General features: G+C 29.0%; 3 protein-coding genes and 1 long non-coding RNA gene across 6 annotated transcripts; 3 read left to right on the top strand and 1 right to left on the bottom strand.

Moving 5' to 3' along the window:
• Positions 1–2869: 2869 nt before the first annotated feature.
• Positions 2870–5376, top strand: LOC105667316 (protein takeout-like). Its single transcript, XM_012359035.2, has 3 exons — positions 2870–3023; positions 4428–4790; positions 4908–5376. The coding sequence occupies exons 1-3, from the start codon at positions 2966–2968 to the stop codon at positions 5207–5209; spliced, it is 723 nt and encodes a 240-aa protein (XP_012214458.1). The 5' UTR covers positions 2870–2965; the 3' UTR covers positions 5210–5376.
• A 55-nt stretch (positions 5377–5431) lies between these two features.
• LOC136998098 (putative nuclease HARBI1) lies at positions 5432–8368 on the top strand. Its single transcript, XM_067350211.1, has 5 exons — positions 5432–5624; positions 6687–6903; positions 7120–7397; positions 7487–8060; positions 8127–8368. The coding sequence occupies exons 1-5, from the start codon at positions 5564–5566 to the stop codon at positions 8134–8136; spliced, it is 1140 nt and encodes a 379-aa protein (XP_067206312.1). The 5' UTR covers positions 5432–5563; the 3' UTR covers positions 8137–8368.
• Positions 8369–8446: 78 nt separating this feature from the next.
• LOC136998113 (uncharacterized) lies at positions 8447–11333 on the bottom strand. Of its 3 annotated transcripts, none has more exons than XM_067350357.1 (5): positions 11210–11333; positions 10251–10663; positions 10025–10176; positions 9807–9950; positions 8447–9731 (listed from the first exon to the last, which is right to left on the bottom strand). In XM_067350357.1, exons 2-5 carry the CDS (start codon positions 10423–10425, stop codon positions 9381–9383), a joined length of 822 nt encoding a protein of 273 aa, XP_067206458.1. In that variant the 5' UTR covers positions 10426–10663; positions 11210–11333; the 3' UTR covers positions 8447–9380. The 3 variants fall into 3 exon arrangements, with proteins under 3 accessions (XP_067206458.1, XP_067206454.1, XP_067206449.1); XM_067350353.1 differs by lacking the exon at positions 11210–11333 and adding an exon at positions 10882–11004; XM_067350348.1 differs by lacking the exon at positions 11210–11333 and adding an exon at positions 10757–10975.
• LOC136998127 (uncharacterized) lies at positions 10778–11219 on the top strand. The gene is made up of 2 exons (XR_010888745.1): positions 10778–10888; positions 10973–11219. It is a non-coding gene; the product is annotated as an uncharacterized lncRNA (long non-coding RNA).
• Positions 11334–13330: the final 1997 nt, after the last annotated feature.

Genomic DNA, 13330 nt, shown 5'->3' with positions numbered 1-13330 from the left:
ACTCTTTTTTTTTACATTTCCACCTATCATCAAATGTTTTGCCACTTTGTGCTTTATACAGCAACAATATTTCCGCTCAATAACATACGCAGCATGCGTAAACTAACTAAATGCATATTAGAAAACTGCAATTTTGGATAATATTATATTGTATGTACATCAGCTAAGCAATCTTGCGTATAGCGGTGTACGTCATATATGTTTATATCTGTTACATTTAATGTTAGCCTAATATTTTTAAATGATTTATTTGATATTAAAAAAAAAACTTTTGCATTTGTTACAAATACAAAAACTAAATTATAAAAAAATCGGTCTAATCGCACGATTATACTTATGAGCAGTTTCATAAGCGAAACGTGATCAAGTAGAATATCCTTGATATAAGCCTGGTTTTGCTCCAATTTTCTTTAATGAAGAGAGATAAATTATGCACAACACACATATTATGCATGTATTATGAAAAACCTTGAAAAAGTTATCTCTTATTGATTACACCTTTTTTACATAATTACAGGTCTGTTATAAATATTAAAAAATAATAGAACAAAAAAATATCACTTTTTATGATATAATTGCATACGTCTAAATAATATGTTGATATTTCTTCGTCATTATTGATGTATCATTGAGAGATATGAAATGAATAAGCAGCGAAAACTACACTAAAAAAAATGATTTTATTATATTAATAAAATGCTTCTGATTGAGCGTATTTTTGTTAAACGAAACAGAATTTCTGGTTATCGTAACAAAAATTTACATTTTGTAACTACACCGTTTGGTTAACTTTACTATAAAGATCTGAGTAAATGTTTTCTTGTTGGATCTACAAAACTTGTTATATTTACATAAATCGCAGCGCTCTGCAACAGTTTCGCTATTACTCACTGAACGGTTGATCAATTGTTGTTGCATTGTTCATTTCTTACACTGTTATTGCGCCTTCGCTACTCGCGTCAGTGTAACAAATGCAGTCGGAGCAGTCTCAACTGATTTCGCTGAAAGTTTACGTCGCGTCGTGGAATCCATTACAGAATATTAGTTAGACTCAGTGATGCAATGTTTCTTACCGAACTCCCGGCTCCGAGTTCCACGCAAACGAGAAGCGCGTACATGTTCTCGTTTGCGTACGGCTCGGGAGCCGAAAGCCCGGTAGGAAACATCGCATCATTGAGTATACTTTAAACCAAAATATATTGTTATTACTTAAAAAAAAAAATCACATCTATCCAAACTCGTTTTTTAACTACAAAGTTGTGTTAATCTAACAAAACGATATAGTAAAGTTAACAAGAAATTTTGGTAGATTTAAACAGGATGGAATTAACCAGAATCCTTCTGATAATTCCAACAAAAAATTTGTTTCGTCCATTTTCGAACGAACGGACTAGTAGAATCAACCAGAATTTCTTATAATACAACAAAACTTTTTTTCCAGTGTACAGAAACGCAATTCTCTTATTAAAGAAGAATTATTTTTGTCGTTATTTATTTTTTGCAATTTTTTAAAGCTGATATTACGATACTTCTGGAATTTAACATTTTTTAAACAGAATTATGTATTTGCAGAAGTGATTTAAAATAAAAGCAACATTTTAATTTTTAGACATTTAAATTAATTTTTATTTACCACTGCACATATCGCACATCGGCAAGAAAAGTGGCACAATCAAAAATATCAAAATCTTCAGAAGAGAAGAAAGAAAGAATTGCGTTCATATAACGTTTTCTATTAGTAATTAATAATTAATTTCCTATTAATAAAATATTATAAACTGATAAACAATGCAAAGCAAATAAAGCCGTAGCTGGATTTCAGTGCTCAATTATTTATTTTCCATTAAAGCTTAGAAATATAATCATCAAACGTTTCGGCCATCGATTTTGGCTATCTCAGTGTAAAAATTACAAATACAAATTGAAAACGCAACTCGTAGAATGACAGTGGTATGTGAATTTCCATTAATTGGCCGTGCTCGGATTAACAATTGTTCTAAAGTCTTTCAACAACAGAATGCATGATTCTTGGATCTATTCATCCGTATGTAATTGAACGTCGACCTTGAATTGAAATCGACGTCGACAATTCAGCAATTGTTGTCATATTCGATTAACAATAAACAATTAAAAAATGCATATAAAATCACAGAATTAATAACGACTTGAAGATTTATAGTATGTGTATCGTTTGACAAATGAGTCTCTCTCTGAGTGTCAACTATAATAAAAAAAGCCAGAGACAATCTACCGTCAGTTGGCAAATTTTAATATAATTAGAGCCGGTCTATTAGCTGACAATTTATGATAAATATTGTCTGAGGAAATTTATCTGTGAGCTGACAAATTGCAATATTGCTAGAAGCGATCTATCATAAGCTGACAATTTAGAAAAAAAAAAATTCGAGGCGATCAAACGTGAGAGCTGACAATTTTTAATAAATGTAGCCAGAGGCGATCCAACGTGTACTGGCAAATTAAAATAAATATTGCCAAAGGTAATTTATCTGTAGGCTGACAATTTGTAATTAATACTGTCAGAGGCAATTCATCGTGAGTTGATTTTTCATAAATAATGCCAGAGACAATCTAACGTGAACTGGCAATTTTTAAGAAATACGTATTTTTTTTTATAAATCTTTTTAGTAATCCACTACACATGATACAATATTTATTGATTTTCTGCAAAATAATTTATTGGCACTTAGCTTTTCTGTGTTTGTAATGCTTCAATTATGCATTTACACGAATGAGTTAGCATAAAATTTCACTATTGCATAAAATATCTAATCAAGTAATTAGATGGATATGAGAGAAAAAAATATATGTATACATTACCAAGGTCAAGTACATATATATATAAGCTTGGGTTTGTTATTAGAGTCAGTCTTCATCGATCAATTCGTCGATCACTTTTCTTTCAATCCTTTGTATACGTTTTACAAACAACTTTTTAGTGTCGACAATGTTGGTTAAAATTTTGGTACTTACATTTGTTATAACATACGTTACAGCGGCAATACGTGAGTAGTTGACACATACTCGTTACTATCATAATGTACATACCATAACAAAAGTTTGCACATCTGATTGTAATTTAAAAAAAACATATTAATAAAAATTTAATTCATATAAATATATCACACTGAAAAATTTAATATCTTTTCTGAGTTAGTATTGACGCTTAAAAATAAGTATATATATTAAATTGGCAGAATAAAAAGCTATTTCTCAGGTCTCAAATCGGTATATAGTTTCGATTTTTAAGCTTTGTTAATTTTTATGTAACTCTTTAACTGATACAACTCAAGAAAGATGTATTAAAAGAAGTGACAATGAATTATATATAAACGTAAATTCTGAAAATCTCCTAAAATATGTGCATTTTGATTAAATGAAAACATCTTTACAAGAATACCATTTCACACTTTCTTGATTAAAAAAAAAATTATATTTAAAGTGTGATCATTTATATTTAAAGTGTGTCAATTAACTGTTTCACAATTAAATATTCTGCAGCGATTTATTAATTTGCAAGATACATACATTTCGATTATTAAACTGCAACTTTTTTCCCATAAGAATAATATTACAAATCTTCTTTCCGTAAAATAAAATAAAATAATATTTTAAAATTAGATTTGTAAAATAAAATAAATATTTTATTTTTCTACGGAATACCATTTTTTTCAATATTATTTCCGAATTTTTTGGGCTAATTGAGAAAATTGTATTCTAAAAGCTTATAAAATCAGAAGATGGAGTTCATGATTAACATATGTATCATAAATACGTGTAATAATCAAATAAAGAATATGCATGTAAAACTTATGTATGAAGAAAAGAAGATTCAGTAATGATTTTCGCGTACTTAATCAAATGTAGACTTTGATCAACATTCCTCATTTTTTTATACATATTTCACGATAGAACGTGTATTACAGAAGACATCTCACAAAGAATTTATATGAAATTAATGCATAATTATAAGGAACATTATTACGCACCAAACTTATTGTTAGTTTGGTGTAAATGCAAAAATGCATTTGTATAGTTGCACACTTCGCAAATATATGTTCTAACAAATCAATAACAAAAAATTTGAGGACGGACATTAAAAAATCTTTTATTATCTATTATTGGTTATCCACTATTCGCTGACACAAAATATTATATTAAATATATTATACTTTTACTAAATATATTATATTATACTTTGTGTGTGTAAAAGTTATGTCGTGATAAGATTTTCATACATTTGATATTTTATTGCTTTGTTAATACGGTATTATAAATATAAATCAATATTATCAATTACATTATAAAAATATTGCATATTATTTTGAATTTTAATGAAATTAGAAATAAAATTAGAAAAAAATGATTTAAATTTTTTGTTTCTAATTGATTATTTCAAATGTTTACAGCTTCGTATATACACGTATGCGGACGCAAAGATCCGAATATCGATAAATGCGTTGTGAACAGTATTGATTACTTGAGAAGTAAAATATGCGAAGGGATCCCGGAAATGAATGTAACACCATTACGATTATTTCATGTCTCCAAACTGATCATTTCCGATACAGACAATGCTAAATTATATCTTAAGGATATGCAAATATTTAAACTTTGCGATTTTGTTATAAACAATTTGCATATAGATCTCGACAAAAACAATTTCAGTATACAAGTATTATTTAAAGATATATTTGTGAACGCCACATACGATTTTGACATACGTGTGCTGGTGCCTATTACTACCACGGGACAAGTTTCTCTTTCAGCAGGTACGTAAACAATCAATTTTCCACTGAAATAAAAAAAACTAAAGTATAAAACAAATTCTTACTTTCAAAATCTGATTTTACTTTACCGATATTATAAGACTGTGTTTTTTTTTGCAGGAGATGTAAATGCGGATTTAAGCATAGAAATGAAAATAGTAAGGAAAAATGGTAAAAAACACATATATATATCAAAATTGACTATAAATCTCATCCCAAAAGAGTTCAATTTTAAATTTGAACACAATGATTCAGACCAGATGCAAGACATTATTGCGAATTTTATGGGCAGTAATACGCAAGAGGTTCTTGCAACCATAAAACCGCCGATAGAAAAAGCACTTTCTGAAACAATTATTTCAATGGGTAACAACATTGTTAAACATTTCACGTATGATGAACTTTTCCCCGATCAATTGTAAATTGTAAATGTAAGTTTACGATTAAAAAATTTTGTGTTACATGATTTTTTTATACATTTTTTTGTTCATTGAAAATATAATAAAAAATGTATTTCTGTTAAAACAACATAACTATTCTCGAATGTTTACGCAGAGAGCAAAAATAAAGTTGACAGTTTGAAAAGAAACATCGTTGCATTAACTACAGTATCCTGCGAATAATGGCATTTATTTGATTTTTTTTTGTTATTCTTTTCATAAAAAAAATATGTGCACAATCAGTTTTGGTTTTGCGCACATGTGGTTGCTGCTTAAAAGAAAATTCTCTTTTGTTATTTTGATAATGCTCCGAGTTCGCAAACAAAAAGCGTGTACATGGTCTCGTTTGCGTGGAGCTCGGGAGCCGAAAGCGCGGTAGGAAACTGCATCACTGATTGTGAGTATACTTTAAACCAAAATATATTGTTATTACTTTAAAAAAAACCACATCTATCCAAACTCGTTTTTCAATTACAAAATTGTGTTAACTTAACAAAACCATATAGTAAAGTTAACAAGAAATTCTGATAGATTTAAACAAGATGGAATTAACCAGAATCTTTCTGATCGAATGTCACCATGTTTTCTACTGTGAGAACTACAGTAGAGAACATGGTGACATTCGACTAATACCTAGGCTGCGTTCCCATTTCGTCTCACTCAGTGCAGTATCCAGTGGCCGCCATTTTGCTGGATACTGCACTGGAGAAGCGTTCCCAAATTACTGGACTGGCTAGTGACTAGTAACAGCCTCGCACACGTATTAGCTCATAACCTAAATAAAATTGTTAGTTAATATGTAAATAGTGTTGAAGCAATTATTGCTAGTAAAGATTATTATATCGGTAAGTAAATATTTCAATTAGCAATGTATTAATAAGTGTTAGCGTTATTTTTAAATATTATAACGACGATTATACCGATTATTTGCTTGTATAACTTCACATTTAAAAACGATAAATTATTGTATATAATATTTATTGTATATAATTATTGTACATAATTTTATTTTTTCAGTACACATTGATTTTTTATTATTATTATTATTATTATTATTATTATTTATTATTTACATTTCCCGGCCGACGACATTCTGAACGAGGTACAATTGTCACTAGCCAGTCCAGTAATTTGGGAACGCTTCTCCAGTGCAGTATCCAGCAAAATGGCGGCCACTGGATACTGCACTGAGGGCCGGTTGTTCCAATTTCTTGGTAAATTTACCTATCAATTATCTATTAGGTAAATATCAGAAAGTGTTGTTCCATTTGTTGGTAAGATTTACCTACGGGTTAAATTGTTATTACCAAAAGGTAATTTTACTCGGTACTCAAACCACCGAGTAAAGTCTCTGTTAGTAGGTAGAGTGATGATTTTAGGTTATGTTTTACGTATTGCTTTATGATTACATATTGGGAATATTACGTCCTGTGTGTTTCACTTACGAAAATGGCTTTAGATATATATGCGGAACTTTTTGAATATGAGGAGGATTTTTGCGAGGAAAATTATGAGATTTTGATCCGCATCCGCAAACCATATACTGTTCGGCCACGACCAGATCTTTTAAATATGTATGATAAAAATGAATTCATTGCACGCTTTAGATTGTGTAAAGAAACAGTTCTCAGAATAGTTGATCTTATTCGTGATAGAATACAAACAAGAACAATGAGGTAAATGCAATAAAAATAAAATAAAGTAGAATATTTATTATTATTTATATTTATGTATTTTTATTTATTTTTATTTATTTTATTTATTTTATTATTATTATTTATAATTATTATTATTTATTATTTATTTATTATTATTTTATTATCATATGTATAATTGATGCAATATTAATAATACAATTATAATGAAAAACTTTTATTGTTTTGGTTTTTTAGGAATAATGCTATAACACCATTGCATCAGTTATTATTGACCTTGCGTTTCTATGCAACTGGAACTTTTCAGATTAGTATAGCTGATTTTGCAGGAATTCATAAATCTACTGCGTGTAGAATTATAAAAAAAGTAACAATAGCTCTGGCTTCTGAATGTCATCGTTACATACGTTTTCCAGAAAACACAGAAAGAATACGTCAACAGTTTTATAATATTGCTAAATTTCCACGTGTCATTGGTGCAATAGATTGCACTCATGTTAAAATTCAGTCACCAGGTACATTAAGTAAATCATGGAATTTAGATGTTTAAATTTATATTTTATTGTTAAATAAATTATTAAACATATTTTCATAATTTGTTCAGGCGGAGAAGAAGCAGAAGTTTTCCGAAATAGAAAAGGTTTCTTTAGCATTAATGTGCAAGCCGTATGTAACAGTGAACTACAATTTCAAGACATTGTGTCACGATGGCCTGGTTCAACTCATGATGCTACAATTTTTAATGCTAGTCGTTTACATGCCAGATTTGTTGAGGGTGAAATACAAGATGGAATCTTACTAGGAGATAATGGATATCCTTGCACTAAATTTTTAATGACTCCTTTATTGCAAACACATAATCGTGCTGAAGAATTGTATAATGAGTCACAAATACGCACTCGAAATGTTATTGAACGTGCCTTTGGTGTATGGAAACGTAGATTTCCTATATTAGCAATAGGCATGAGATTGTCCATAGTCACTATTCAAGCTATTATAATTGCAACAGCAGTATTGCATAACATTGCTCGTCAAATGCACGATCCCGATCCACCAGTTAATTTAGATATAGAACAATTAATTGAAACATTAGAAAATGATGAAAATGAAATAGCGGCATTAAATAATGTTCGAGGTGATACTGCAAGACGAGTATTAATTGACACATATTTCAGAAGGTTTGTAATGTTGTTTAAATTTTATTTAAAGAAAAATATTTTTATTATATTTTACTTTTTTTTCAGATTACAATAAATCCAACACTTATCTTGATCTTGTCATACACTGTCAGTTTTTTTCATTCGATAATATGTTGATATATATATCAATATAAAATTAATAAAAAATAACGTATAACATTTATTAAACTTTTATGATATTTATATTATTTGTACTGTATTGTTTATACATATATAAGATACATATATATATTTTTTTAATATATGTAATTTATAATACATAAATAAATTAAAAACATAAAAAAATATTTGAAATGTGTTCGCATAAAATAATTAACCTTTTTATTAAACATTTATCGCAGAAACTGCTCTGATTTTGTATAACAATATAATCTTTTTTTATAAACTTAACTCTCTTTTTTATGAACTTAACTTTCTAACTTTTTAATAAACTTTTTGGATTATGCGTCAGTCTTTGAAAAAAGTAATATATTTTATAACACTTATTGTTAGTGTAAGTATAACTATAAAATCTTAACTAAAATCTTTTCAGTTAGATAAGCTATAAATTACAAGACTGCTATTTATAGCAAATGTCAAAATGCAAAATCTCTTTGGCAACAACTTATAAGTGATTATATAAAAATATAATCTTTTTTTATGAACTTAACTCTTTTTTTTATAAACTTAACTTTTTTTTAATGAGCGTTTTAGATTATGCGTCAGTGTCTTTGAAGAGTATAATATATATTTTATAAAAATAATATTTTATAAGAGTATAACTATAAAATCTTAATTATAAAATATCTTAATTATAAAATCTTTTTAGTTAGATAATCTATAAATTACAAGGTTGCTATTTATAGCATTTACTTATAGCATTTAATTATTAATTGCATTTACCTCATTGTTCTTCTTTGTATTCTATCACAAATAAAATCAATTATTTTGAGAACTCTTTCTTTATACAACCTAAAGTGTGCAATGAATTCATTTCCATCAAACATATTTAAAAGATCTGGTCATAACCGAACCGAATATGATTTGCGAATGCGGATCAAAATCTCATAATCTTCCAAATAAAAATCCTCATATTTAAAAAGTTCCGCATATATATCCAAAGCCATTTCCGCAAGTGAAACAAACAGAACGTAATATTTCCACTAATTATAAAGGGTAATCATAAAGCAATATGTAAAACAATCTAAAATCATCACTCTATCTACTAACAGAGACCTTACTGTATATATATAATATAATATATATGCTATTTATAGCAGCCTTGTAAGTTGTTGTTTTTTAATCTCCACTTCTAGTTCTTTAAGTTGTATCTCTAATTTTAAAAAATTTTAATTTTTCTTTACTTATTTCCAATTCTATTTGTAAAATCTCTTCTTGCGTATTGTTATTTCTTTCTTTAATTTGTATATCTGTCTCTAAAGCTGTTTTTTGCAATTGCACTAATTCTTCTTTTGCGTTTGCTAAATTGATAATATCAGTTTTTATAATTGATTTTGATGCATTCCCATTTTCAGTCTTAAGTTCCTTGCTAACTTTTTTTCTCAGAATATCAACGCCGGTTTTGGCTGATTTTGTACACTTTTCTGTTGAATTGGAGGTTGTTCTCGAAACGTATTTTTTCACATTTTTTAAATCAAGTACGCTTTTTATCTGTAAATTTATAAAACATTTAAAATATAATTAAAAATATAAACATTATTGTAAAGTTAATAGATGTGATCTTACATTATTATCATCAATATCGTATGTTTTTATTTTTTTTACATGTGCGCTTGAATGTGTATTAAAAACGTCTTCTAAAGGTAATCGCTTTTTATTTGTATATTTTGTATCATCTTCTACATCACTGAAATAGGCTGCGTTTTCTGTCTATAAGTGTACAAATAAATTAGTTATTAAAATAAAAATATAATTAGATATATTCAAAAAAGTCCATATCTTACTTTATCTTCATCATTAACTTCATCTACATTAAGTGTTTCATATATCCATTCAAATTGATCATCAGTATCTTGAGTTTGAGATTCATCATTTATATTGTCTTTTATAACAACTGTTTCTGCTAAAGAGGTTTTGCGTTTTGACATTTGTTTATCTGAAACATATATACATATGAACATTATAAAATAATAACAAAGTATAAATTGTATACATATATAAAATTAATACCTGCTAATATTCTATCAGAATCAAAAACGGAAGGCAATCCTTGAATAGTGGACGGTAAAAAAGATAAAAGAATTTCTTCAGCAAAAGTAAGTGGTTGTATATTTGCAGGTCCACCGCCAGTTTTAAATGTTTCCATTTTATTTCTTGATAATTTTTTCTTTAAGTTCTTTTTCATATCTTCGTATTTTGTTTTTACGCTTTTTTCTTTCGATAAGTTTCTCCACAGCAAGAATTTAATTCATCTGTGATTTTAGACCAACATTCATCTTTGTCTCGCCATGTAGTACTATCAGTTTTTTTGCATTCGATGATATGTTGATATTTTTTTACAAGTTCTATTAAAGTAATAATCTCACTAGCTGTAAAATTAACGCTTCTACCTTCTTTAACAGATTCTTCCATTTTTAATATAACTGTAAAAATAACTTATTTTTATATATATTACATTACTGTAATATTTTAGATAACACTAAATATACATATATGTGAATAAATATCCAACTTACACTTTTTTGCATATTTATCAGATATACCACAATTCGATAGATAGATTAAAATGATTAACACAACCTCACTTTTTAATGATATGAAGTTAGCAATATACAAACCGGAAGCGCATTTTCATACTTACCGACGAGGTAACTACCTAATAGATATTTTATCATGGAACAACATGTTGAATTAAACCTGGCGGTAAACTAATAGGTAAATTTTATCTACAGGGTAGCCACCTTTCAGGTCAGTATGATTTTACCTAGAAGTTAGAACAACCGGCCCTGAGTGAGACGAAATGGGAACGCAGCCCTACTTATATAAAAATTTCTCTCAATCATATACGTGAATTCACTTCCGAAGGAGTTTTAATAATGTCAAATTGATTCTACAGACTTCTGATTAACAGATTTGTAATGGTAGCACTGAAGATGGCTGAATGATTAATCAAAACGTTTGCTACTTACGAAATACATTGGTTGCAATAAAAGATTTTAAGAGGATGCTGGAGTGCCTGACGAACTCCGACGCGAAAGCGCCATCATTTCGATGGAACTAAAAATTAGAGTAATATTATCGGCATAAGTCATAATCTAAGTATGAATGTAAGGTCTATATAGTTGGCCCCCCCCCCCTAACGCAAATCGTAAAAACATTTATATATTCGGATTGTACATTGTTTGTACATGAATGTACTATGATTTTTATCGTTTGTACATTTTTCGTTAATTTAAAAAAAAATTACAAAGTTTTCGTAACTGTGCCAATGATAGTTAGCCCCCCCTATGTCGCAATTACATCACGTAAACTATAACTTATGAATTTATCGTGCTTAATCGTTTGTACGTCGTTTGTACATTATTAATAATCGGTTAAAATTATAATTCCAACATTTGTTTTTGTTTAAAACGAAAAATAAATAATTTTTATTTGAATATGGCGGGTACGGAGTACGGAGCGGGTGCGCATGCGTGTGCGTGCGTATGCGCGCCTGTGCGTGCATATGCGTGTATGTGCGTGCGTGTGTGTGCTGCATGTATCGTGTAGGTGTGTATGCGAGTGAGTGATGGGTGTGTACGCGCGTGTGTATATACACAACACAGCATATACCCACACATACGCACACATCCACTCACACACACAGCATCACATTAGACGGCATTATATCACGGCTATGTCATCACAGCATAGCAAAAGTTAAAAGTTAAATGGCCGGAGCACAGACTTTTGCATAAAGCATAACGCATAAGCATAAGGAAATTGATTGGTCCATTTCCTTATGCATTTGCTTATGCTTATATATAGACCAATCAATTTCCTTATGCTTATGCGTTATGCTTTATGTAAAAGCTTGTGCTCTCGGCTAAAGACTTTTAATATATCTCTAGACGAAAAACTGGGCTTGTTCGTTTTAGCTGCACTGGGGCAGCTCTGGGTCTGCTCTAAACAAGATAATACAAGACAAACTATTTATCTGTCCTGTATTATCCTGTGTAGAGCAGACCCAGAGCAGCCTCAGTGTAGCTAAAACGAACAAGCCCAACTATTAATTTTTAAGCTTTGTTTCCATTAAGACTTTCGATCAGCATCAATAAATGATACTGCAATTTCGGCGAATTTAACCACTTTTCATAATGTTTGTGCGGGGTCCTTTTATAGAAATCTTTTAATTATGATTAAAAATTATTTGAATCAATTTTGAAAAGATAGATTTCTTCACAATGTTTTTAGTTCGTGCTTTACGAAACAAATAATTATCGCTAGCCAATCAAAATCTTTGTCGTTGCGACAAATGTAGACATCTCTCGTCAATGCTGCTCTATGTTTTTTTCACAATGTTTTGTTCATCTCCACTCTTTTAAGGTTCACAGTAGTCATATATGTAGTCATCTATGGCTTAGTTTACACCGATTGTTTAGTACGCGTACCAAATACTAAATCTGCTTCTCCGATAGGTATAATAATCGTTTAGTGTAAAATCTACACCAATCAAAGAAGCTGATTTAGTACTTGGTACACGTACTAAACAATCGGTAAATATTCGCACATGATCCCCTTTTAATAAAATTAAGAATAAATTACATTGTTTTGTTGGCATTTGATTCTATTGATGTCAAATATTGTGATTTATCCATAACCGCTGTGGATAATATTTGTATTATAGAATCGAATGGACAAGTATTTCTTGCAAAATAAGGTTGTTTATCAATTAAAATCGGTTGATTGACGTTATAACCATTTTTTAAAAGCGTTAATTTTTTAATATCTTTAATACGATTGTTACGATGACGAATATCTGGTTCAGATTTGTAATAATAACTACATCTTTTCTTTACATTTTCTTTCTCTTCACTTAATTTTTGATCACTGATTTGATTATTAATATTATTATATACAATTTCTTCAATGTTAGGAGATTTTAAGAAATTTCGACAGTTTTTCTGATTTTTTATACTCGATAATATTGATGCTGATCGAAAGTCTCAAGGAACAAAGCTTAAAAATTAATAGTTTTTTGTCTAGATATATTTTAAAAGTCTTTAACTTTTAACTTTTGCTATGCTGTGATGACATAGCCGTGATATAAT

The sequence above is a fragment of the Linepithema humile genome, chromosome 1 (genome assembly GCF_040581485.1).
Source record: "Linepithema humile isolate Giens D197 chromosome 1, Lhum_UNIL_v1.0, whole genome shotgun sequence".
NCBI lineage: Eukaryota > Metazoa > Arthropoda > Insecta > Hymenoptera > Formicidae > Linepithema > Linepithema humile.
Note: the sequence above shows the minus strand (reverse complement) of the source record. Positions and strands in the feature narration are given on the sequence as shown.

Excerpts from the sequence above, each read along its gene's own strand:
- LOC105667316 (XM_012359035.2), top strand. The coding sequence starts at position 2,966 with ATGTTGGTTAAAATTTTGGTACTTACATTTGTTATAACATACGTTACA. Across the intron at positions 3,024-4,427 it reads ATACGTTACAGCGGCAATAC|CTTCGTATATACACGTATGC; the intron begins GTGAGTAGTTGA and ends AAATGTTTACAG. Across the intron at positions 4,791-4,907 it reads ACAAGTTTCTCTTTCAGCAG|GAGATGTAAATGCGGATTTA; the intron begins GTACGTAAACAA and ends TTTTTTTTGCAG.
- LOC136998098 (XM_067350211.1), top strand. The coding sequence starts at position 5,564 with ATGGTCTCGTTTGCGTGGAGCTCGGGAGCCGAAAGCGCGGTAGGAAAC. Across the intron at positions 5,625-6,686 it reads AGGAAACTGCATCACTGATT|ATATATATGCGGAACTTTTT; the intron begins GTGAGTATACTT and ends AAATGGCTTTAG. Across the intron at positions 7,398-7,486 it reads TGTTAAAATTCAGTCACCAG|GCGGAGAAGAAGCAGAAGTT; the intron begins GTACATTAAGTA and ends TAATTTGTTCAG.
- LOC136998113 (XM_067350357.1), bottom strand. The coding sequence starts at position 10,425 with ATGAAAAAGAACTTAAAGAAAAAATTATCAAGAAATAAAATGGAAACA. Across the intron at positions 9,951-10,024 it reads AAGTTAATGATGAAGATAAA|ACAGAAAACGCAGCCTATTT; the intron begins GTAAGATATGGA and ends GTACACTTATAG. Across the intron at positions 9,732-9,806 it reads ACGATATTGATGATAATAAT|ATAAAAAGCGTACTTGATTT; the intron begins GTAAGATCACAT and ends ATAAATTTACAG.